Consider the following 27,084-nt stretch of genomic DNA (forward strand, 5'->3'; position numbering starts at 1 on the left):
TATACGGATGTTTCTATTTTTATTTCACTCGCTAAGGATCCGGTCCCCGATGACCGTGGTTCGGTCGATATAGCGAAAAATCGACAACGTTCGTTGGTCTAACGTTTGCATCGTAATCGCAGAATGGTAATGGACACGTTGGGAAACGAGAATTTCTTCATTCTTCTGCCTCTATCGTAAGACGTGTTTAAATCTGCTGCGTTTTTGCATTATCGTTAACAAATTTCTTAAAACCAAGGAAAAGATGAAAGGATCGTTGCCGATCTACGCGATTTCGCCTCTTGAGCACATGCTGAAGTTTTTCTTGAAGTGCTGGAAATATTCTTATTTGTTAAAAGTAAGAGAATCAGGTGGGTTGAATCGTGGGGTGGATTATGTTGTGCGTTAGTTGTGCGTGTTTGGCTCGAGTTTGAAGTCTTAGACTTGCACTAAGTGGAATAGTATCAAATAGTATCATGTGTTTGTAAGTTTGATTAAGTTGATCGTGTTTATTGTTACGTAGTACTCTTTTAATTTCTGTTATCAATTGAGTGTTGACAATATTTGACATATAATTATCGACGAAGTAAATAATAAATAAGCTACGAATGTTTACTTCGTTCATTTATATCGATGTGCATAGGTCATGTGATATTGCAAAAGTATACTGAATATTCAGAAGTACAGAAGTACGTGTTGCAGTATGCAATTATAAGAGATGAAACAAATATTTAATTAAGTTTCGTTCCTTAAGCTTTTTTCTACAAGTATACATTTATATAAATATCCGCAGTATTTTTCTGGTTTCAACCAGTGGACACTCTAAACTTCCGAGTCTTCAAAGGAAGCGTAAAGGAAAGCAGAAATATGGAAGTTCGAGCACTTGTGAATTTAAATATTCTGAAGGATATCCCCACGAGGCTTGAATTAAAATATTTAAATGATGTTTTGAAATTTTTGAAACGTCGTAGGGCAGCGAGAAAATTATAATAAATTAAAGAGGTTTGGCTAAGTTTCTTTGAAATTTCTGGAAGTATATAGTTGCACATATATGTATATGTATATGTACATAATTTAAAGTTAGGTCAGGATGAACAAATAAATTGTTAAATCCGTTCTTATGCAGTTTAAGTGAAAATTAATTTTTGTTACTTTTGTTAGACATTATCTTGCTATAAGTTTTGCTACATATAAATTCTAAAATAACGTATTTGGGCACATAGGAAATCACAAGAAATTTCAAGAACGTTCCAAACAAAATAATTCGACATTTCCTATTTCATGTAAATCGAAGGTTCCTTCGCAGAATTTAAAATTACGATTTATTCATAGAAAGAGAGTTACAATTTGCATGTATAATCACTACACTGTATGTGAGAAACGTAGCCGAAGGTTAATCTTTTCCTCGTTTAGTACGTTTCTTATCCTTATATCTCCAATGTCAAACGAATAAGTCACGAATAAATTTGACAAAAACTGAAATGTTTATTACTACCGTGAATATTGGATGGCCAGGGCCGATTTTCAACGCCTGCACGAAAAGGAAATGCATTTGCATGCTTAACTACGACACTGTGTTAATTTTAATTTCATACCGACACGGTCTAGTAGTTCGTAAAAATGAAATTTTTCATCTCCATCGTGATTCCGTATGCAAACGAAAATGTGGGCGACATTGAGTCTCGACGAGCGTGCTAGAAACCATGACACAGTATAATCTGTGGTATTTTTCACCGTTTACGCGACCTAATATTCTCGGAAGGAATACGCCTGTATAAATATCGAGCCGATATAAAAATTCTCCAATGACATTGAGCTCTAATTATTTCAATATTCAAAGCGAAAACGTTTAATGGAAACCTTGCGATGCTATTTTCATCAAGGATACCAATCCCCCCAATGATCACGCGCGTAACTGATAATAATTGCCACTTACAATGTTCGCGTACTATTTTATTAACCGTTAAAATGAAATTGTATAAGATAAATTAAATAAGTACAAGTGATTAGTTCTCATAATGCTATCAATGCTCAAAAAATGATATGTATGAGATCAGCCTCTAGATAATATACATATATGACTCTAAAAATGAAAAAAAAAAAACAAAGATTATCGTATCTATTGAATTATTTATTATTTTCTAGTCCAATGTCTCAATCATCTGATAATTTTTAGATTCCTGTACAAAAACAATGAAGAACTCGACGCAGAATATTCTATTTCGATTTTAATGTGCTCTATTGTGTTGTATTTCTTGAAATATGCAATATTATATAATATATAATGCAATATAATGTAATATATAATGCATTATTATATATAAAATATTAGTGAGATCAGCCTCTAGATAATATACATATATGACTCTAAAAATGAGAAAAAAAACAAAGATTATCGTATCTATTGAATTATTTATTATTTTCTAGTCCAATGTCTCAATCATCTGATAATTTTTAGATTCCTCTACAAGAGAAATGAAGAACTCGACGCAGAATATTCTATTTCGATTTTAATGTGCTCTATTGTGTTGTATTTCTTGAAATATGCAATATTATATAATATATAATGCAATATAATGCAATATATAATGCATTATTATATATAAAATATTAGTGAGATCAGCCTCTAGATAATATACATATATGACTCTAAAAATGAGAAAAAAACAAAGATTATCGTATCTATTGAATTATTTATTATTTTCTAATCCAATGTCTCAATCATCTGATAATTTTTAGATTCCTCTACAAGAGAAATGAAGAACTCGACGCAGAATATTCTATTTCGATTTTAATGTGCTCTATTGTGTCGTATTTCTTGAAATAAATGAAAATTATTATTCGTATGAAACACAGAAAATGGAGTAGATCTAATAATCTCCAACAATTGTATTGCATCGAGCATTGTTACAATGAAGCGGAAAACCCTTTTCAATTTATTATTATCGATCATTTCTGTATTATTGCACTAGTATTTGTAGTCTTTCAAAGTGCTAATTATCAATTCCGATACTCGTCGATTTGATTTTACCTGAGAGATTCGAACTACGATCTAAGAGACAGCGTTGCTTATGGAATTAGTTAATAGTTTACTGCAGTTTAATTTATTTCAAAGTCACTTTGATATTCTTCCTGGACGATCCATAAAACAATCACTTTAGACAGAACGCAAGACGTGCAATTATTCGACAAGGAAATTGTAAAATCGCGAAACGATCGCAGTTTTACCAACGCCGGTTGCCACTCTATGCTTGAAATGCAATTGTGCTGCACGAGATTAGTGTCTGTAGGTTCGAGGAAATAATTTGGCCTCGAAGGTCGAATCAGGTGAATACCTAGGCGCATTCAAGGCGACGTTTTTCCTCTTACTTTCGCCATTTGCGTAAGCCGCTGATACCGCGATTTTGTTACGGCGTAATTCCGCTATAATGATCATATCTCTCTATCAACATATACATCAACCTCCATACTGACGATTACGCGTATTTTCAACGACGTAGTTAAAAGTTTCGCGAATTCGCCATGTACACGATATTTGCGTCAATGTACGAAGTTACGACGTTCAAAGGTTCGAAAATTTCTCTCGGCATGTGGCAGCAAATAAGTAGGATAATTGTTTAATAAATTGACATTTATTAATGCCAAGGTTGCAACAAATGCTAAAGCATTGCTGTTGAAATTATAATAAAATACTTGATAAAGTATTCGGATGTATTTGAGCCACTGTGTCAAATATTAATAATTACTGTAATCATTATAATTAATAAAAATAATTATTGTAATTTACAACATTAACATATTATTGGAAATTTATCTGCATTTTATGTTTTGCATATCGTATATATTACAAATTACGTATTCGCTTTATTAATAATATTAATAAGAAATTAAATCAATAAAATCGATCAGGAAGGAGTACTTTTATAATACATTTTGATTCTTTATGATTTACAATGTGAAAATTGTGTGCACTTTTCACCAATAATGGGGAAATAAATGATTTAATTACCAATTATGGCGCTCGATTATCACTAATAAATCAACAGGCAAATCTTCCATGTTTTCTCACTGATTATTACATCTCCTCGACGAGTTCCTAACCCGATTACCTTCAAATGATGGCAATCGCGTGTAATCACAAGATTTGCCTTTAAATCTTATACAACCGGCGCGACGCTTCGTCCAATACTCTTTATTACTTCTATTCATGCTTGATTCCAAATAATACGAATGATGGAGCGCGTCCTATCATCATTTCGATTCAAATTGTCAACATTCGTTCGGTCAACGAGTAATTATTCTTAATGCCACTTATGTGTTCTTAAATTTATCAAATTATACCACATTTGCATGAATTATTACACATATAAAATGGACCAAGAAAAGATAAATTAATTGTTTGAATAAATAATTTTCAACCTAAAGCACAGTTACAATTATGTCTTTCCGATGATTTTTTTGAAAAAGACAGGTTTAGTTATAACACCGTAATTGCAAAGAATAAAATAATGTATAAATTATTTAATCGTCAGTTGTCGACTTTTCTCTGCCTATTACATGAAAAATAATTTCAAATAAATTACACGAGTATGATATGTAAGTAATTTACTAATTACGTATAATAGAATCTTGTCAGAATTATTTACGAACGAAATGAAACTTACGTTGCTGTGCGATGAAATTTTCAACACGTGTGTAACTGACACGAATCTACGAACCGTATCGTTTAAATTTTTGTTGCAAGCTTAGATTTCAATTATTTCCAAAAGCGATCTTTACTGTTTTTTTCGCGATCGCGACCAGTCTCAATTTTTCCAAATCTTTTTCACACATCACCTAATAAACTAATCCTTTTAACTGTTACACTTTACCGTTGTTAAACTGAACCGTTTAACTTTGAAACAATTTTAAGAAAGTTATTTTGTTTTAAAGAATAATGGAATATTAACGTGGCCGTCTGTATATGAACAAATTCAAGTGTGTATAATTAAATGGTTTGGGATGAAACGGACGATCTCGAGGAAGGAATCACCACGAAAGCGCTCTAATCCTTGCAGGCGATCGAAACGTTAACTCTTGTGAAGGGGGCGAGAATTTAATTACTTAATGAAGCTAGCGGAACGGTCGTTCAACCGAAACTATTAATCACCAACTGCCGGCCTCGTGACCATTCCGTGCCTTACCGGTTTCCGTTTCGTTATAACTCGGTCACGCGCCCCTTGTGCTAAATTATTTAGGATTCCTAGCAATTGCTCTTCTTCCACCATCGAACGATAAGAACGGCCATCGCGCAAACCCTACAGGGGTTTAATTACCGAATGCAAATGTAAATATACTTTAGGGACCATCGCGTGGCCTTTGTACGCAATGGTTTCTCTCTCTATCTCTATCTCTCTCTGTCTATTCGTATGGCGGACGTCCTTTACAGTTCGCCCTTTACCCTCGATTTCAGGTTGCATAACGTTGTACGATGCGATCTTACCCGATTAGTGCTACAATGTTAACAGAAAGAGGTAACAGCAGGAAATTGTATACGTGAATTGGGAAGCTTTAGCCTAGATTTATTGCTCCTTTATGCGTCTAGTGCAACGTTTTCTTTCATCTATCTGTTTACCGAGTGATAGGTCAGGATTAACGATTTGGGATATGTAAATGTTGTAAATTAGGGGTGGATTAACCGTTTGCGATTCTACATTTAATTGCGGTATAATTCTGTGAATTTGTTAATATTATGTAGTTAGCATAGGGGCGAATAAATGGTAATTACAAAATAATGATAATATTTTATTTAATAATGATAATATTGATAATAATGTTAATATTTTATTATTAGCTATGTACATTGGGAAGAGAATTTTACTGTGTTTATTAAATAAATTAGGTCTATAATGACATCTTCGAAAGACAATAGAATTTTCTTCTTAAAATATATATATTATTTATAATTAGTGGATATATGACTTATGGATATGGTATTTTTTCAATCTGTATATGTAAAGTATGTATGTGTATTTGTGTGACTTGTAATTTAATTTTGAGTATAAGAGGAAACTGTAAAATGTAAAAAAGTAAGTTTGTTGCTCGAGACAATGTTTAGTACTATAATCTACTATTGAAGAAATAATATTCGATTTAACTGTATTCCTTGTAATGTGCATTTTACGTCTTAATTAAACATCGACAAAGAAAATTACGAGTTTTGCAATCGCAATTGCTACCAACAAAACACGTTATACAGTATGCAGTATGATAATTAAAAATGTACACACGTATAATCCCAGTTTACCTTTTTAACAAAAGTATCTAATTGTTTATGTTATTCCATAAAATATGAAAATACAGCTTAATTATGAACAACTTTCAAAAACAGGTTAATGAGTACGACCTATTCGGAATAAAATATCAAATTTAACTGGGATTACCAATTGTTTATGCAATATCGTTGAAATTTCAGTTTCAGATGTTTAACGGTTTTATTAGCATAGATTATTGCGAATCGTTACATTCTCGCGTGCAGTTAACAGCTTTCAGAAATGTTCCCATTTCGTATTTTTTTCCATTCAAATGAGATACTAATATGCATATATCTAAGTACATGCAATGCAACAATCGATAAATCGATCTAATCGAGTGTTTAATAATATCCACAATCTCAATTACGACAAGCTTGCTCAATCAAACTGATTTACACGTTTATTTTATTCCGTGCAAACCTGTGACTTATTCCTATCACGGATACCTGACTCCAGCACGTCGTATACGCTAATATTGAACAATTGTTTAAAATATTCCACGTTTATTAGATAATAATATAAAATTGGATAAAACATTTCAATGAATCATTTACATTTAACGTAGACAGGAAACGTTTAAAAATATTCCTTATCGCAAAATTCCTAATTAGTTCGTAGAATTTCTTGCAATTTCTTTTCCTTATTTCTTTTTCTTATAATTCCCAGGTTCTGAAAGAAATTCTTTGAAGGATAAAATCTATTCCTTATAACTCGCAACTAAAAAAATTTTTAATAAACAAAATCTTTCCTTCAAAATTCTCATCTGGTCGAAAGAAATCTTTTTCGCAGAATTCTCAATTCGCACAAAATGCGTTTATTAATTTATCACAGAGGAATTCCCCGGACATATCTATCAACATTCATCTCCACTACAACCACAACTCGATTTATACAAATTTCTTTACAGCTATCGCAATTGTCAAACATACCACTTAGATGTCCATTCACCCTGGCAAAGCAATAGTACCACATCTCAAAGGCTGTCTCAGAGTGTTTGGAAATGCATTTCTGCTTAGTCAGTTTAGCGTCACGAGTTTCGCTTTTTCTTATTGGAACCGCCTACTGACTCGGCGAGGCTTCCCATTCCTTTTCATGTTCACAGGTATCATCCTTGTATCACCAAATTTTTTAAAGGTTACGATACCGTTGCAAGTCTCTTCGACTTAAAGATCTCATCGTAGTCGTCGATTCAAAAAATCCCAAACATTTCCTTGTAACTCAGTTATCGAAAACACGTCGTAAGAAATTTCTCATTTCTTCTGGTTTCGGCAAGTTTCGAACGTTTGTTAATTTGCGAAACTCGTTTCTGACGTGGTCTAACCGTCAGGAATTGGTGCGTTCAAGGCCATCGAGTTAGAGAACCCTTGGTTACGCTCGGTCCGCTTTTTCTCTTCGCTTTGTTCAAGACGAAGGAACGTGTTTGGAAAGGATCAGAAAGAGTACAAACAGCGTTCGCGATCCATGTAAAAATACTTCGTGCTCCGTGTGCTGTACAAATTTCGTAAACTAATACCCTGAAATTTTTATTGCGCCTGGCAAATGGCATTGATCTGTCGGGATTAAACAGTGAGTTTAAATATCTGTTGGACTGATTATTTCGACAGAGTCGTTCAGATCGATATCAATACGGTTTTTCATCATCCGTGAACAGAAGAGAAGTGTGCATTTCCATCGAACGAAACGGAGAAACACGAAAAAACACGTGTTTCGTATTTGCCACAGCAAATACGCGATTCGAATAAAAGTTTATTTCTCCTACTGCTTCATTGTATCATTCCGGTATAATTACATGCAAAATTTGTGTAAATATTTTTTTTCCTGAATGCAGAAGCGCGTTAAATAATAGCCGGAAATGAATGATGTGCGTTTTGATTCGATCATAATGGGAATATTAATTCAATTAAAATAACAGCGAGGCTGGCCAGTTGTTTGACTATCATATCGTTGGAAATACGTAATAGAAGTGCAACGGAAACGAGAGGAAATCAATCCACACGGGCAAAACATGTAACAACGATTCCCATATTTGATGTTCGTATTTCCCATTTTATATCAATAGTGAAATTGCACGGGTGTTCGACCTTTAATAACTTTTGCTCGAACGGAATCGTTTGTTTAACAATGCCTCGATATTTTTAATGAAAACGTGCGAGAGCGTGTGTTCAATTGGATCAATTAGAAACATCGTTATGCGTAACGTCGTGCGAGATTCGAATGGATCGGATATTATCGAATTTCTTCCTTTAGAGCGTTTTATTGCGGTTCGATAAATTTGGGGAAATGAATTGTCGCATGAGGTTTACGTTTGGAATAATCCTATACAGGGATAGTAAGCCTCAAAATCTCTGGGTATCTGGTTAATTGGCTGCAGCATTGAATCAATAGCGTAAAAGCTGGTTCAATAATTTTAAATCGGTCCTTTTTGCTTGTTATTAGCCATTTTCTTCGTTAATACGAGTTATATTTATTGTAAATATATGTAGATCAAGTGAAATAAACATATACATTATATTACATGTTATAGTACATCGCTGGCTATACTTGTTAAAATTTACGTATATATTATATTTTTCTATAAATTCATTCAACAATTTTTTGACGATCCTGCAATCACTCTGCAACGACTCATTAACGATTCTACCACTTGCTAAAGATCCACTGACGATTCTCCTACGTTTCTCTGGTATCTGTCTCACGACATTCCACGATGATTCTACGATAACTGTTTGATGATACACATCATACCGATGTCACATATTATACAATTTTTTCTACTGCAATCTCAAATATTTTACACGTGTCGTCATAAGCCTAAATTTTCACGCTATTCACGCGTATTCATGGGACTCGCTATTTCGTTTTCTTTCACTCACTGTCGATGTTGAAGCACTCGTCGCTCGACGATTCACTGCATCCGCAAATCATTCCACGCAGCTTCTACATTTACAAACTTCTTCATATCGGATTACCGGATGTACACGTGTGGAATTCCAAGTATTAATTCCGAGATCTCAACTTTCAATATTCAGTAGACTAATTATAATTACAAAAGTGTTTCTATTCAGGATAAACAAACGAACGCAAGAATTCCCAGGGAATTCCCGATTTCGAATAATCGGTCTTTATCTCTATTTCCATGCGATCGGCACCCGCATTACTCGCAATTAAACTCACGGGAGGAAGAACGATGCAGGCCAAGTCCATGGAACTGACCGCGGGGCTCTCGGGTGGAAAACGACTTTTCTTTTAAATCAACCAACGAGGAAAATCCTCGTGAAACCGCGAACTTTATGGTTTACCTCGGTTCCTTCTTTCTCGTTGCGCTCTTCAATCCTGATCGATTTCAACTTTCGCCGTGATCGACTCACAATCAGAAAAGACGATTCTTTAACCCATTGAGGATCTAATAATACAATAACACGCGTAAACTCAACGTTATAATTAAATAAATTTTAATTACTGTCGTGTAAAGCCAACATTACAATTAAACAAATTTTACATTTTAAACTTTCTCCATGTCTGTCGGATGACGTATTCGTGTTTTTCCGGATTTCGATCACTTTTATTTTGATGTTTCTTCAGGGCAGGAAATTTCAGGTACGAAACGCCAGAACAAAGCGTAACGTTAAAAACATAGTCGAAACAGGAGAAATCACAAACGTATCAACGTAAACAAAGTATGTTATTGTTTCGTCCAGTTAATGAAAAACGTATTATAAAAAGCGATACGTTGTAAGAAACAAGACAGACGAAAACAATCTTCTCTATTAATTAGCCGCGACGCGTATCCAAAATGTCAAGTCTAAGTATGCCTTTTACGTTTATGTTGCGAGAAAGAACAGGAAAATAATTAGCAGCGTTGGAGCGTGTCGTCACAGTTTATAAAAGCGGACGAGAGTGGGATTGGAACAAAATCGAGCTGTGAGTTTTACGTGTCTAGGCGTCTACGTATCGTTGTCGAGTTCAGTTTCCTCCTTCGTCGTCTTCGAGAATGAGATCGACGCTGACTCGCGTCGACGGCGTTCGATCGCTTCCCGAGATCCGCGCGCGTATCGATCGCGTGCTTCCACCTTTTTGACGGAAGAAATCATCGAGCCATTGGGAACAAGAAGGTGCAAGATTGGCAACAAGTGAAGAAGAAAATTTTTTTTATTCAATTTTCTTTCCCCATTCGTATTTATTAGAAACGGTCGAGTTTTTTGCGAAAAATTGTGCGCGACAATCGAAACTTCAGAATCTCGAGTGAAAGGAAGTTTATGGAAAAGGAGAAACTTTACTTGGAATCATCAGACTTTCTAAGAAAAAGTGTCCCGAGTGACCTTGGATTTAGCCACATTTTAACAGGGTAACTTGATTTCTACAACGTTTTGATGCAGTTTATAAATATCGTATGAATAGGACGTTCGTAATTAACCGCGAGATGTCTTGTTTACATAGTGTTGTAACAAATAGACAGAGTGTACGTACAATATAATGACTTCACTTAATTGAGATCGTTGGATTACAGGTGAATCGCAACAGTTTGTGTTATATTCATTAATATTGGAATACTTCATTTTAATTTTAATTTCTATCGTATCCTGTAATATGTATTCTGCGTTTCACGTGATATGGTCTACAATATATATAACGATATAGACTACTATTATAATAACAAATAAATATAATAGTATAAACTACAAATTCAAATTAATTGGTATAAGCTGAATTTAATATAAACTACAAATTAATATTAATCGATCTAACTCAAATGTAATCAAAATTGTTGCGATCATTGATAATCTAACGAACCAAGTTCAAGGTTGAATGGTTCCATTGGAAATTGTCAAACAGTTTATAAACAAAAAATGTTCCGCATGAACAAACTTTCGAGTATATTAAAAAAATCGACGATTCGGTTCGATAAAAGCGTGTGCTATTGCTTTGACGATATATGTATAACATTACAAGTTCATATATGGAGTCTCTGTTTACACAACCACGCCACAGGGTGATCCGTAATTAAATATCTATTTTATGAAACTATTTATTACGATGATAACGTTATAGTGTACATACATTGTATGTATTATAAAATACGGATACAGAAAAAGTGTTCTGCGTGCAGACGTAATTGGAAAGTATCCAAAGGAGCATTTATCCCACTTGACCTTGAATCTTGATAATTCTCATTACGACTTTAACTTGTTTCACTGGTTTTTCTCAGTTACTATCGAGATTGTATATCTTGTAACTTGATCTCACTAACCACTTTCATAATCTTATATGAATCATAGTCTTTACAATAGTAGAACTATTCGACGTATTGTTATTTTCAATTCCTGTGTTCTAAAGATAACAATTATTCGATTAACTAGAATCCTTTGTTTTTCTTGATAGTAAAAGTACGTCTACAGATCATGTTTTGTTTCCAATTTCGCGCAATACATTTTTATTATAAACAATAAATGTCTGAAAATTTCTATTTTTTCTTAACCAAATGCTTGTTAATTTTAATGATATTATTTGATCCTATCATAGACAATTTATACAATTAAATAAAATTCGAATTTTTAAGCATCGGGCTTCTAGCAAATAACATTTCTAGCAAAAAGAATTCCCAAGCTTCAAAAGGATAAAATCGATCTAGTAGTCTGTTCACAAAGGTCAACAGTGTTGTTACAATCGTAAAAGCTCAATTAGCGGTACGCGTGCTTACCCATTGCATAAATGACAGATAATGTTATCAAGTAATTCATTGAGCCATAAACACCTGGGTTGCGCTCTTAGCAAACAAAGACCTTCGATTTTCTCAGTCTTATTCTGTGCTAGGAAATTTAACAAGGTCGATATTACTTGCTTTTAAATACATAATGGAACTGTGATAAAAATTAGTTACAATTTTTCTCCATGCGGGTTTACTAACACCTCGTGCAATTATCACCATGTGTCACTGCCTGTACATATGCACAGTGACGAAATAGGTAATACCGTAAGAATTCATATGTCGCAGTTGCCTCTTGCGCTAATTTAATGGCTGTTGATAATTCTCTAACATTCCACAAGAAAATAGTTAACCTTTAACGTAAGCTTCGAATGAAATAGTTAGGCTATGCGTGTTTTCATTCGAATGATATATAAAGCATTTGAATAACAAACATCGACTAACTAACGCAGTTAAATATACAATATGCTAAATATAAAATACGTTATATGGGAAAATAAGGTGTAACGGAGCAGATGAATAAAATTGAACGTCAATGTTTCTCTTAGATAGGAGATACGAACGAATTGTTGTCGTATGACATGAGACTGAACGTCCTCACAATAGTTCGTGATCGACCATCGACCAGTGCACACGTTATTTCTTAACTGACAGACTCGGACAAATTTTTGGTGTGGAAATTTCGATTTTGTGTTGGTTTCTCTACCATCTTTTAAAGCTTGTATTTTGAAAATTTAGAACAATAGGTACAACATTGAATTCTATACTCCTTACGTTGTATTTTGTCGTTTTATCTGGTTCTTTATATCACGTTGAAGCGTAACTATTAAATGTTTATTAAGTTCCCTCGTCTGAGACAAAAAGGAAACATTTTGGTAGTACGTGAGATAAGTGAGGTACAATGTCTATACATATATCTATAGGAGAGATTAGAAATGTTTCCTGGCAATTATTATTCTTTCTTGCAATTAGTAGATCGTGAAATAAAATTGTAATTGCTGTCCTAGTTTCCCAGAAAATTTACACGATTCATTGCACCCGCGCTGAGTAAGAAGATGACGTATTTATTTGTGATCTTTGTTCATGAAATAATAAAACTAAAACATATATATTGACATATATTATATAAATAAATAATTTTGAATTCTTAAGAATAAAGATTTTGCAGTTTTAAATCTACCACTTGAACGAAGCGAATATTTCTAGACTTTCCTAAATGTTATTTTATTTTTTTAATAATCTAAAATCTACTTAAAGCTCCTATTAAAACCCTATGCTTTTATCGCCTTTCGATTTCTTATTATTACAAACCAAAATTACCTAAGCGTTCCATTATGTCCCACTTGCCTGTATATTTTTGTCAAAAATCAAAACAGAAAACATTTGTTTATTTTTACAAAATAAACCTAGGAAAGTAGATCTAGGAAATGTCCCAAACATTGCACAAATAATAGTGCAACGCAAGATTTTGTTCGAGATTCATTTTTCAAGAATAATAAAATTCGAGGAAATAAATGCTATAAAGACTTTTACGTAAAGAATCAACAAAATATGGGAAATTTGATGATTTTGAATGTTTGAAAAGTAAAAAGTTGAGGACAATAGACACTCGAAAAATTGTGCACTAACTTACATGGCACACCAGTGTGGCGTTGTTGCTCGTCGTACCATCGACGCAAGTAATTTATCCTATCGATGAAATTAGATTTCAGCAATCGAGGAGAATACAAATGTGTTATGTGACAATGCAGAAATTCTGAACGTTTCATTATCGAAATCATTGAGTTTCACCTATTGTTTTCAGTCGAGTGATTTTACGAAATCGACAACCGTAAAAAGAAGCTACTGAAATACCAAGATGGAATGGTAGATACTTGGACGTCGAATAATAGACAGCGACTATGGTTGTCAGCAATCTTATCATCGGTAATCGAACTTCGTTATTTATACCGTTGCGAATCAGCATTTTTGTTATCGACGAAATCCAACTTGTCGCGATCACTCTCGATCGACGAGTTATCGTTACACTGATTACAGTGACGTAATTGGAACCGCAAATCCCGGTTACATTTAACTAATTGCGATTTCGTGATTACTCGTCACAACACCGCGAAATGGTAACCGCGTTGCTTTCATCTTTGTCGTTAATTCCCTGTGGTTTTCCAATCAATCATTGCACATTTTTTCACGTTTATGTAGGTTAAACGACGTGTTCCTTTCTGGTAACTTAATTCGATTATTAAACCTTGCGATAAAGACCTAGTGAGATCTTTTAGTTATTATTATTATTGGCGACAATATCCTTATCGTTTTGTTGTTCTTTGTATTCAAAATAGCTTTCGAAGAAGTATGTTTTTTAATTAAGATGCCTTTAAACTTGTCTCAGAATTTATCTTGTTGAATAAATTGAACTGTTTCAAAGAAACCTCATCTTCTTTATTCCTTTAGTAATTTTCACTTTAAGGATCTTCTATTATCTTTTTCTTCTTTATTACAACTACCTCTATGAATACATATCTTGTTTAAAATGCCTTCAATCTTATTTTTAAATTGTTACGAAATTCAATACTTTGTAAAATTCTGTATCTAATATAATTAAATTTATGTAAAATCAGTGATATTAAATTACAAGAGCTGAAGATCGTTGAATATATCATAGAAGAGAATCTCTCGTAACATAATCCACCATAGAGGTAATAAAGGAATGGTCGTAAATATCACGGTGATCATGTTTTCCAGAATTGAACCGCGCTTTTACACGCGACGAACTCCGCGGAAATCCACATAACGAATGAACGAATAACGAAGGTAATTTAAGGTTTGCATACCGTATCAAATTTCCCCATGTATCCATACCATACTCAACGGAAAGTTTGCTTCCATAACAAGATACACGTAGGTTTCATGTACGTGGAAACAATTTACTTGGAACGTTCGGAAAATGGAACATGATATTTTAAATAAATCGCCGACGAAGTTTCTTACCATATTTCATAACCATAATAGGTATATATCATAAACTAGTAGATACATCAGATTTTTCCTCTTGTAGTAATAATATTTCTTCCCATTTATAGCTTCGTCCATAACTCATCCAATGCTTATTAACTTTAAAGGAAAATTTTCATTAAGATAAATTCCTAATATGATTTTAGAAATAGTATAATTTAGAATTCTAGAAAAGTATAATATAATTTAATTTTTAGAACGGTATAATTTAGTTTCCATTATAATACAAAAATTTAATAAGCTTCATCTTCGTTTCGTAAATATACCATTGATTTATTGCTTATTGCTGTACGCGTAATTTTAGTCCACTTGATGCACAATTCTTCTTTTAATTTACTGGTAGGGTATAATAAAATTTGTTAATAATAAAGCTAAAAAAGAAACACAAGAAAGATTACAAAATTTCGTTTGCTCAAGCTTTCATAGAAAATTTTCTTCTAATCATAAAGCTATTCAAGATACCCAATATACATGGTATTAATTAATTGAAAATAATAAATAAAATATCTGACCGTGTATTATAGTCATCGATACAATTGTTGGTTATATTTTGAAAAATTATGATTGAAATTCATATATCTACGCGTATATTAGCAATTTAAGGACACGATAGATTTATGTACTTACACGAACAAAATAATTTTAACGTACATATATATAGCCTGCAATTTTGGAAATGGATTCAGCGATAATTTTTTAAATTAATCAAAAATAATGTTCAATAAGAGAACTTAAATTAAAGGTAGATAAATACGAATACAGACTTCGTACGTTGTATCCATTTCCGATTTTTTTCTTCGATTCCAACATACACGTAGTGGTATGCAGTACACAGTAGTGTGTTATAGATTACAAAATACGAAAAGAACTCTGAAACACTTCATTCGTCACGTACACAAGCATATGTTTCATTCACAAAACGCCTGATCGAAATAGTTGAGACTCGACTGACTTATAGCATCGAATTTCCAACGCTTATGGTTTATGGTTTTCAACGGCGATGAAAAGCGAAAGGGAAGCCAGACTCGAGAGAGTTCATTGTTGGTGAAACGTGCGAATGAAAATTACTCAGGACCGACAACGAAAACGCAAGATACATCCGATGCTCGGATGTAACTTCGTTTTCGATTATTCGATTTATTAATCGACAGCTGTACACACTTTTCTACACGCGAAGAACACCAGATAACTCTGGATAATAATTCGTGTATTCGTCTGCGCTGAATTTTCTCTCGTGCGCTAAATATTCGTCGTTGGAAAAACAGCGTCGTAAATTATATAGGAGCTACGACGATGGTAGAAACTTCCTCGGAAAAATACAATCTTTCAGGATTGCATTTTTCCAGCGGCAAAGAGGAACGGAGATTCCTACTGGCAGGAAAAAAAGTATAGGTTATTTTGTGAAATGCGGAGGATAAAACGCGGATTATCTGTGCTTATGCGAATCGTTCCTAAAATATCGAGATTAATCTACAGCACTGCAACTGTTGTAACTGTTAACTGAGTATATTCGCTTCTCCTTATTTTAGTATCAAGTATTGTATCGTATAGATGTTTGAACAAATATTTCGAGAAAAGATAACTATATAAATGTAATATAAATATACATAAATATATATATTCTGTATATTTATACTATACACAAAGAGAGAGTCAAAGTACAAAAATGTGATTTGATAATATTAATTTACCTGTTCTTACTTATGCCTTTTTTACTATTAATTTGTATTTCTACATACTTTATATCTGTCCAATCGATTCTTTTATATTTTCATATCCTTCCAACGCTACTGTGTGAACGAATATTTCGAGAAAAATAACTATATAAATGTAATATAAATATACATAAATGTATATATTCTATACATTTATACTATACACAGAGTGAGAGTCAAAGTACAAAAATGTGATTTGTATAATATTAATTTACCTGTTCTTACTTATGTCTATTTTACTATTAATTTGTATTCCTGCATACTTTATATCTGTTCAATCGATTCTTTTACATCTTCATATCTTTCCAACGCTACTGTGTGAACGAATATTTCGAGAAAAATAACTATATAAATTTAATATAAATATACATAAATATATATATTCTGTACATTTATACTATACACAGAGTGAGAGTCAAAGTACAAAAATGTGATTTGTATAATATTAATTTACCTGTTCTTACTTATGCCTTTTTTACTATTAATTTGTATTTCTACATACTTTATATCTGTCCAATCGATTTTTTTATATTTTCATATCTTTCCAACGCTACTGTGTGAACAAATGTGTCAAAGAAATAGTTGTATAAACATAATAAATTGTACATTCTGTGCATACGACTATTGTACTGTACATATGCAATGAGAAAAAGTGAGTATACATCTTATAGAAATGAAGTTTCCATGATATTCATTTACTTACAGACTCTTACCTATGTTCTTTCCTATTAATTTCTATTACTGCATACTTTATGCTTCCCTAATGAACTTTTAATTTACGTAACATATGTATATATTTTTGTTGTGTGTGTATATAAAATCATGTTAAAAAATATTTTTGTTATTCACATTTTTGACTCTCGCTACATCTCTGTATGTATAATTGTATGTCAGCTCAGTTTGATTCCGGTTCTTCTGGAGCATCTGACCTTCTGAAGTTACAAGTAAATGGAAGAAATCTGTTGTGTATAAATAGTTGGAAAAGAGAGAGAGGACACAGAGAGCATTTAATCATTCCTATATTATACGAACAAGAGTAGAAACCAATTTTCGTGGAACCCTTTTATACATGCGCATAAATGAATATACACTATGAACAATGTCGACAGCAATTACAATGATAAAAGACACTCGTTTATCCTATTTGAAGAAGAATTCAGATTTAAACGCATCTCGATTAAAGAAAATGATTGCAGACTTTAATTATAGGTTCATAAATCGTAAAAATGGAATTTTTCCCACAAATATACATACATATTACCTATGTGTAAATAGTATGAAGGAATAGATTATATTTACTGAATATCAACATTCGTAAGGTGGAAAAAATTCATATAGAATTGTTTAATTCTTTTAGAACTCTTAGAAAAAGTTAATAGTAAATCTTACTGAAGTAAATTAAAAACGCGATGTTTACAAATAATAAATTTTCATATTTTGAAAACTCTATTACAGTTTATGTAACAGCGAAGGATAGATACTATAACAAGATTCTTGGAAAACACCGTCTAGATCATCTGCTCAAACTCACATTGCTAACAGTTTGCCATTATGCAACAACAGGAAGATACATTATCGGTATTACGAATCGGTATAATTATATCCGTTTTCTATAAAAATTGCGTAACGATGACGCGTCAATGCGCTTATTATCATAATTAGATTTTTTTTTTCGTGCGCCCTTTGTTCAGCTGTAAGCAAGAAACGCGTCGTAGGTCCAATTAAATATCGGTCTTTTATCATAATCCTCTGAATTTTCACATCTCCTCGGAAATCGTTAAAAATAAAACGAAATAAAAAGCGTAATTTATCAGTTCTAAGTTGATACGATTTTGTAAAATCCTTCGATTCATAGTAATTAATGAACTGTGCGTTATTATGCAGCTTCATATTTTTATTAATATTAAGAACAAGTATGGAATCATGCCAGTAATTTGTTTCACCTGATAAACATTATAATAATTTCATTTCAATATTTTACGCATTCTGGCATATTATGCGCATACTTATTATATAATTAAAAATAAAGATCCAAATAAATAAATAAGAAGAAGAGAAGGAAAGTTTATTGAGAACCAGGATATGTTTTGAAAAATAAATGGATTATTGCTCTTCCATACGCGATGAAAGTGCAGTAATCCCCTCACCATGGAAATTCACCGATAAGTGAACGACGCTCGGACGCAGCGGCGCGCCATAATTATCGCAATTATGATTTAATTGTGCGACAATGATAATGGACAGAATTCACGTGATAATAATAACAAACGGAATAATAGAATAAACAACGACGAGATTGAGTTATCAAGCAAAAGAAATGACAAATGGACGGATCCAAGATTTATATCGAAGAAAATGTTTGTGAACGTACAAGCAAAAGCGTAACAAAGTTTCCTTTTCGGCCCAGTAATTGAAATGCAATATCGAAATAAATTCAGAATATTATTCAGAATATCGAATGCGTCTGAAACACGAGGAATCGACGATCATGTTGATAATAGTAAAATGATTGTATTATTGACCAATAGGAATGATCATCGACAGGGATGAATGTTAGCGATGTTGTTTAATATATTTAAAAAATAATCAACTAGTTAATTATTAGAAATAAATGTATACAACAATACAATAATAATATTCCACACACTATAGTGTCTGAATATTAAGAACCAACATTAGGAATAAATCAACATAAACCAACAAAAGAAATAAATTTCATGCGCAACAACTGCTTCTATATCCGAAAATTATGAATTATTATAACTTTTTGATTTAAATCTTACGTGTAAATCGGTGTTACACATAATACGCGTAATCACATAATCTAAAAGTACGTGCCAACTCGGATTTACGCCTAGGCGCTGAACGTATTAAACGACTCAACTCATTTAGTTTTCATCCCTTGATAACAGATGTAGCGTAACGTCGGTCATAAAGCCCCAGTCTACAACGTAACGGAGTTTCAAAACGCGCCTAGCGTGCGGGCGTAAGTGAATTTTATGCGAATTTTGTGTGCAACCGTGGTCGAACTGTCGAGGTAAATGAAAAAATTACAGGATAAAAACTGTTTGCGATATGACAGCACGATTTTCTTTTTCATTATCTTACCGCATTTACAAAAGTGATAAGTTATCGACGTACATACTTGTACGTACAACGATAATCGTCGCTGACACAGTGTGTAAAGATAATGTCGTATAAAGTCACGTGGCACGTAATGATGGTGTTGTATGCAAGAACGTCAGCTTGAGAGAGAAGCTCGTCTTTATTGCATGCTTTTGTCGCATAACAGCTTCCGAGATGAGATTAAATAACGCAGTTATATCAAGTTATTTGAAGTCGTAAACGCATAATACAGTTATCTCGAAGTTACATTGACGAGATGAACATAAATCCTGACGAATGTCAACGCGTTAAACATCGTGGAGTACTACTCGAGTTTGTGATAACGCTACTACTATTACGTATCATCCAACATCCTGTGGATTAAGTGTTTTAAATATGGATCATTATTAGACTCGAACACAAATAATATTTGATTAGAGTTAACAAGTATGTATAAATCTTTCTATATTTGCAACGACGTGTCAAATGTTTGATGTCTCAAAATTCTTCTAAACCGTATCGAATAGTTATTGTTCACAGTTTCATTCGTTTCGACAATATTACAGTGATAGAATTTTTACTCTTTTAAAAAATGTACAAATGCGACTTCTTTCGTCCTTACAGGTTTTACAAATTACTTCTTGCACTATTTGGAATATTCATCGCTCGCAGATATTATTTACAGACTTTAATTTATCTTTAAATAATGCACTGTATCGTACATATCGCGTCTATTACACCGAGACTCGTTTCTTCACAAATTAATTCCCGTATTATTTCTCATCGTTCAAAAACATTGTACAGAAGCATTCGTTATTTTTACAGTAGATATTATCGTTACTACACTAAATAATCGATTATATTGAAACTTAGAAATTCTTATTTTGCGTTAATCACGCCAAAGCTCGTAAATTCTTCCAAATATGTCCCTAAAAGAACACAATTTCTCTCGTTCCCTTCTTGTCCGAATTACGTCCCTTCTTAATTGAATCGAGACGATAATGATTAATCGAATTAACACGGTAAAAGTACGTAAATGAAAAGTAAACCGAGAAAATAAGCAGCAGCGGTGATAAATTCGAGTCGTGAAGGATTTAGGGTGAGAACCGCGTTTCCCCTGTCCTAATGGCACGTCGGCCATAAAGCGTCGACTCGTAACAGAGGATCGAAGGTTACAAAGCGAAAACAACTGGCTCGAAACGGGGGGAGGACAAGCGTGCAAAGCCGTTTCCATGCTCGCAAGCGCGGCCTTATTGCAGCCCTGGCTACGGGATACGTATCACGGGATCCTGTTAGTATCTTAGTTGGCTTTATTTCCGTTATCTCTGCGCCAAGCTAAACCGGAATCGCCGCGCTGCTCCGACACGTACTACCTGTTTACGACTGTTCACCGCGTTCCACGGAGGACCAAGATTTCCTCGTATGACAGAACTTGGCCGGATCAGCCGTTTGAAAACGATTTCCAATTGAATAATATTGGTCGAAGTTGTAGAAAATACAGAAAGGAAGGAAATCTTTTGGCAACAAATTTTAACATTGTCACGTTAATGCGATTTGGATCGCTACGTGATTTGTTGTGTAAAAGCTTAATCTTTCTGCGGAATTCTATTTCCTTTTTCTTTAAATATTATTATATTTTTTTAACATCTCGACATGCGTCTATTTTGTGATGTCTTGCGATAATCTTTTTGCAAATTGTACGCCATTATAATCGCTAATAACCGAGATAAACTCGTATGAAAGTGTTAAGATATCGAAATGGTAGATAACGTCGATCGTTTTGATTTTAGGGCTGAATATTCAAGCTACAAGGCTATTTCTAAGCCACTGAATATTCTACAAGCATAAATTCGAAGACCTTAATATGAAAATAATTTTTGAGAACCAATTTAACTTTGAATCTGAAGTGTAATTGCTTTCGTAATCTTTTTGAAACTAACCTTGTTAAAGTTCGATCGTTACGGTAACCTTAATTATTTAAAATCTTTTTGTATCGTGTTTGAAAAAATTGAGAACTAATATAATATTGGAAATATTAATATAATAATCGAATGACTCTATCTTTCTCTATCTATGGATTAACTGAGTATGCTCACTTATTCTTGCTTTTCAACATAAAATTGCTGGCATAGTGGGATTCTATAAGGACATATTTTTCTACAAGACTTCTGGTCCTGAAACTATCATCAATCCCTTAGGAATGCTTGAGATCATTTTCCGCCCCCAATTATACTCATTGTTTGAATCACAATGAAACCCATTTTCTTATCTAAATATCTCAAATATTTCAATATTTGCCCGCTAAGAGAGATATTGAATTCTTTATTAGAATTCTTATAGTAACAATAATATTATAATAATTCAGGAGTCTATATAAACGAATATAGTTTTTTAGAAGCTTTAAATTTTTACTGATAACTTACTATATAGTAACAATAATATTATAATAAGTCTATAGAAACGAATATAGTTTTTCAGAAGCTTAAAATGTTTACTGATAACTTACTATTACGATATCGACTTCTAAGCACGGATTTAAAGAAATGTATTTAATCAAAGATTTTAACTAATCTCTATCCTAACATAAATTAATTTGAAAAGTTCCACAGCATATTTACCTCGCAAACCAATGAAACAGACTCCACAACTCACACACGAGTATCTACTCCAATAATTCTCTCGTTCTTCAACTTTCAAACCGTCCGACTATAAAATCTGAAGGCTCAATGACAACCATGGAGCGTGGAATATTACGACAGATGTTTATTGGAATCGTTTGTAAGTAGTACTTGATCAAAAATCAAACCAGCATCGTAAATCATTGACCTGAATAGGAAAATCGATTGAAAAAAGAAGCGGCCGAATATTTTCAAATTATTCATCGTCGCATAGGCAACCTTCTGATCATCGATAGTGGATTGAACGAAGGATGGAGCACTCCTATTATACCAAAATTCGACCAGGACGATCCTTTGAAAGTGTCCAGCGACAAAGTGGTTTGGATAGTGAATTTGATGTACGTCGGTGTTGGTCTCGGCTCAGTCGTGCCGTTTCTTTTGATGGACAGGATCGGTCGCAAAGGAACGCTACTATTCGCCACGATACCAAAGATTGCCAGCTGGATTTTAATCGGCTTGGCAGCTACCGTTCAACAGCTTTACTTTGGTAGAATACTTGCTGGCATTGGATGTGGAATAACGTACGCTGTGATGCCTATGTACTTGGGCGAAGTTAGCAGCAAAAAGACTCGTGGACCGTTAGGTAGTACTAATTTTTATTTTTTTATTTTTTACTTATATAGTTACAGACGTAATAGTCGAATTTTTATCGAAATGTCCGACGTCTATAATTTCATTGAAAATCGCACGAATCATGGTGTAATTTTAATTCAAGCTAGCCGTTGCTATATTTATGACAGAAAATGTTGATTCATTACTTGGACAATCTTCTATCTTATAACTGCTATTATAACAAAACGGTTGATGATAAACCTGCAAACACCTGTTATATCGCATTCGTCTGGTTTCAAGCGTCGAAACGATACCTTATGAATATTTAACTATCAAATTGTGAAAAAGTTTAGAAATTTTTGAAATCGTTTCATATGTATCTTGCAACCTATTTTACTTTCTATCTTTTATTGCTTATCTACGATTATTCTTCCATTAAGTTGTTGAATATGAAATGTCGCAATATCAATATCGAATCTTGACTAAATCGGTTGTTACGTTGAAACAATCTACCATTGGTATGAAAAAATTACATCAGAAAAATTATTATTATTTTATTATTATTATTTATTTATTATTATTTTATTTATATTATTAATTTAAATACAACGAAAGATCTGAACTGTACGTCATAAATATTTTACGGTGAATTACGTCTTCCTTAACATTATTTTCAATGAAATTACAGACTATATTTTATAATATATACTTTTATTTTTATCACATTCAATTCACTCCTTATTCCTTTGGTTTGATGTTCAGGAATATCGTTATAAAATTTCAAAACTTCTTTTCAATGTATAATGTATTCAAGTTTACGTAGAACTTTAATATATTAGCATAGGCAAACTTCGAATAACAAGGTTAATTGGTCTCGCGTTATTAAGGGCCGTGTTATACAAATATTATTACACAAGCACTACTATAGCAATAATATACATGTATTACTAATGACTATTTGTTATCAACAATACAAAATTCTGTTTTCGGTTCTGTACTGTCCGTTAACCTTACCAATAACGCTAAATATTCCTAAGAATAGCGAAAAAAGAGAATTTCATAGAACCCGTAAAAACATCGCGTTACACGATGATCGCTAGCACAGAATTCTTAAACCATTGATCGTACGGTTAACCAAAAAGAAAGCAATCTTTTATACAATTAATCAAAAATTTTCCCTTCCAAAGAACTACCATTCCTGTTTCTAAAATCTAAACCTAAAGTCAACGATGTAACCACGATTAATCTCTCAAATCCCTTAACACTGTCCGAATCGCATAAAATAAACCGATCTCTTAGATGATCCAAAAGATAAGCAAACTTGTCGTCCAGGTACTCTGATGGCTGTGCTTCTAAACACGGGGATGATGCTAGCGTACGCGATCGGCTTATGGGTGTCTCGTTTCACGATGTCCATGATCTCGGTCTCGATACCCTTAATATTCCTCTTGACGTTTGTCTGGTTACCGGAAAGCTCCGTGTTCCTCACGAAGAAGAACAAACTAATATCCGCGGAGAGGACGTTGAAATGGGCGTTAGGAAAGGACGACGTCATGGAGGAACTGGAAGAAATCAAACGGATCGTAGCGACCGAGGATCACAGCCCCGATAGAACGTTGGGAAGATCATTGCGGGAGATGTTCACTAGGCGTGAGAATCGTCGTGCTTTTCGTATCGCTGTGATTGTCATGAGCGCGTTGACGTTAACGGGGGCAGCTCCTTTGCTCGCTTATCAATCGTTCATATTCGAGGAAGCTGGCTTCGAGGTTGCAACGAACGTTAGCATCGTGATGACCGGATGTGCAATTGTATTAGCTGGAAGCGTGTGCGTGTTGCTGGTGAGGATGGCCGGCAAGAGATTGCTGTTGCTGATCTCGACGCCCATCTGTGTGGTGTCCTTGACGATGATGGGAATCTTCTTCGGGCTCCTGACGAGCGACCACGACGTCTCCAAGCTACGATGGATACCCAGCGTGTTCCTTGTGATTTATGTGCTTGGGTACGGACTCGCGTTGAACCCAATCCCGCTGGCCTACGTAGGCGAGATCTTTCACATAGATGTGAAGGTACCTGCCGCGATATTCTGCTCAGTCTATTACGCCATCGCTACCACTACAATGGTAAAATTCTATCAGGTAGGTATTTGAGAGATATGGTAATCATCGTTGCTTAATCATTGAAACGGCGATCAGGTGACAGATTTTTAATTCGATTTCAGTTAAGACTTTGGGATGTCTTGAGAATAAAATTATTCGGTATTAATTGAACACGATGGCGTTTCACTTCAATTGAACGTTTTCTTGGAAATAGAGCCGGAATGCTTTTTCTTATTTCTTTAAGGAGTATAGGATTTCACGTATAAACAAAACGTTTAAATTAAGGAAAAAAGAAGCGAAGGTTTACACGATTTGAAATATACTTGGTAACGGTAATTAAAAATAGCTGCTTTGAGATTATTAACATTTTTTATATATCAGCATCTATTTCTTGTAATGTAGAATATCAGATTTAGTTCTTGAAACCACATAAACTTTTAATTACTTTTTCCTATCTTCGATAATTGGAGAAGTAACGTAGATATTCAATTTCGACGAGATACACTCTATAATTGTACGTATCAAATCATTCTTCATCATTCTTTTCTCTTTTTTTTTTTACGATAGAATAAAAATATTTTTATTTTGCGATTGTTTTACAATTCTCATTTTTCTTTTTTTTTACGAATAGGACGAGAATATCTTTGTTAGTTACGAATGGAAGAAGATATTGGTGTAGATTAAATATTATCCTTCCATTTTTATTTTTATCTCTATTTTCGCGGTAGAAACGTCTTCTTATCATCATGGAATGTAAATTTATATACAAACGAAACATTAGCCAGTTTCTTTATTTTTATTTTACCGGTTCTTTTTATTAGCGTATGGCAGAAACTTGAATATAAACTAAATATTATCCTCGTTTAGTTTTATTTTCCCAAAGTTCCCGAGATATGTAATTGGGAAAAATCCCATATCAGTAGCTATTTGTTCCGAATAGTAATCGGTTTTTACACTTTCGGTGTTTCAGACACAATAGCAAAATTGAAACGTTTATCGAACGAGAGATACCGTTGGTCGTAGAAATATTCGACTACGTTATATATTGAATATATCGTACGTAAAAATTATTTATTCGAAAAAATATTAATTATAAATCTATCATTAATAAATATTTATTACTTTATATTGCAGTAATGATATAATTTTTTTCAAAAGAAAATATGTGTTAAGTACGTGAACGCTTATACTTACTGTACTAGTACAAATACGAAACACGTGAATGATATTTCTGTAACGAACTGTAATTCCATAATCTAAAAACGTGCGTTTCGTAACGCATCGATGGAACGCAGAAACGACGAAGAATTTATAACATATTTTTCGAACGACTTTTTCCTCCTTCGTTATTGCATACCAGAGAAGATCATCGTCGTGTATCCGCATAACTTACGTGCATGTAATAGACTCGTGCAAACTCGAATAATTATTTCGCCTTATTCGTAGGTGCTGCAAGAATCGTACGGGACGTACATGCCAATATTGGTGTTCGCTGTGATTACTTTACTTATATGGTTACTAATTTATCGATACGTGCCAGAGACCGAAGGGAAGACCTTGGAGGAAATACAAATAGAATTACGAAGAAAATATTGACAATTTTTATTGACTCGATTCAGCCTTGTAAATTATTTAATAAAGTATATATGACACTCTTAAATAAAAGTAGTGGATACTTCGTTTTCCTTACTTTATAGCGTTACTTTGTTGAATTATGAGTTTGATATACGTATATACGATATAACGTAGAATAGATGTTAGAGTTTCCCTGTAACGTGAAAAGTCTAATATTAAATCGAGTCGAGATTTGAATATTTAAAGGCCATTATTAGTTCATCTGGAGATGTTCTAACTTTAATCAGAGTTTCAACAATGTTCGATGTATAATAATCTCGTCTTTGAAACTTGTGAATTAACATCCAATGGCAACGTATTCTTGGATTAGAGAGCTAG

General features: G+C 33.4%; 2 protein-coding genes and 1 long non-coding RNA gene across 4 annotated transcripts in view; 2 read left to right on the forward strand and 1 right to left on the reverse strand.

The window, feature by feature from the left end:
• LOC132916216 (glutamate receptor 1-like) overlaps positions 1 to 27,084 on the forward strand; it is a 359,612-nt gene that overhangs the window by 250,630 nt on the left and 81,898 nt on the right. The window lies entirely within an intron of this gene.
• On the forward strand, positions 10,202 to 26,796 carry LOC132916225 (facilitated trehalose transporter Tret1-like). Its single transcript, XM_060976040.1, has 5 exons — positions 10,202 to 10,617; positions 22,407 to 22,583; positions 22,698 to 23,066; positions 24,368 to 25,170; positions 26,578 to 26,796. The coding sequence occupies exons 2-5, from the start codon at positions 22,532 to 22,534 to the stop codon at positions 26,725 to 26,727; spliced, it is 1,374 nt and encodes a 457-aa protein (XP_060832023.1). The 5' UTR covers positions 10,202 to 10,617; positions 22,407 to 22,531; the 3' UTR covers positions 26,728 to 26,796.
• The window catches only part of LOC132916229 (uncharacterized), a 210,210-nt gene continuing 209,835 nt past the window's right edge, over positions 26,710 to 27,084 (reverse strand). The window contains exon 4 of the long non-coding RNA XR_009660045.1: positions 26,710 to 26,899. This is a non-coding gene — a long non-coding RNA (uncharacterized LOC132916229). The remainder of the gene's footprint in view (positions 26,900 to 27,084) is intronic.

This window comes from Bombus pascuorum, chromosome 2, assembly GCF_905332965.1.
Source record: "Bombus pascuorum chromosome 2, iyBomPasc1.1, whole genome shotgun sequence".
Taxonomy (NCBI): domain Eukaryota; kingdom Metazoa; phylum Arthropoda; class Insecta; order Hymenoptera; family Apidae; genus Bombus; species Bombus pascuorum.

Bases quoted from the DNA above. Each gene is read 5' to 3' on its own strand.
- LOC132916225 (XM_060976040.1), top strand. From the start codon at position 22,532: ATGACAACCATGGAGCGTGGAATATTACGACAGATGTTTATTGGAATC. The intron at 22,584-22,697 runs GTAAGTAGTACT...ATCGTCGCATAG, and splicing joins GATGTTTATTGGAATCGTTT to GCAACCTTCTGATCATCGAT. The intron at 23,067-24,367 runs GTAGTACTAATT...CTTGTCGTCCAG, and splicing joins AAAGACTCGTGGACCGTTAG to GTACTCTGATGGCTGTGCTT.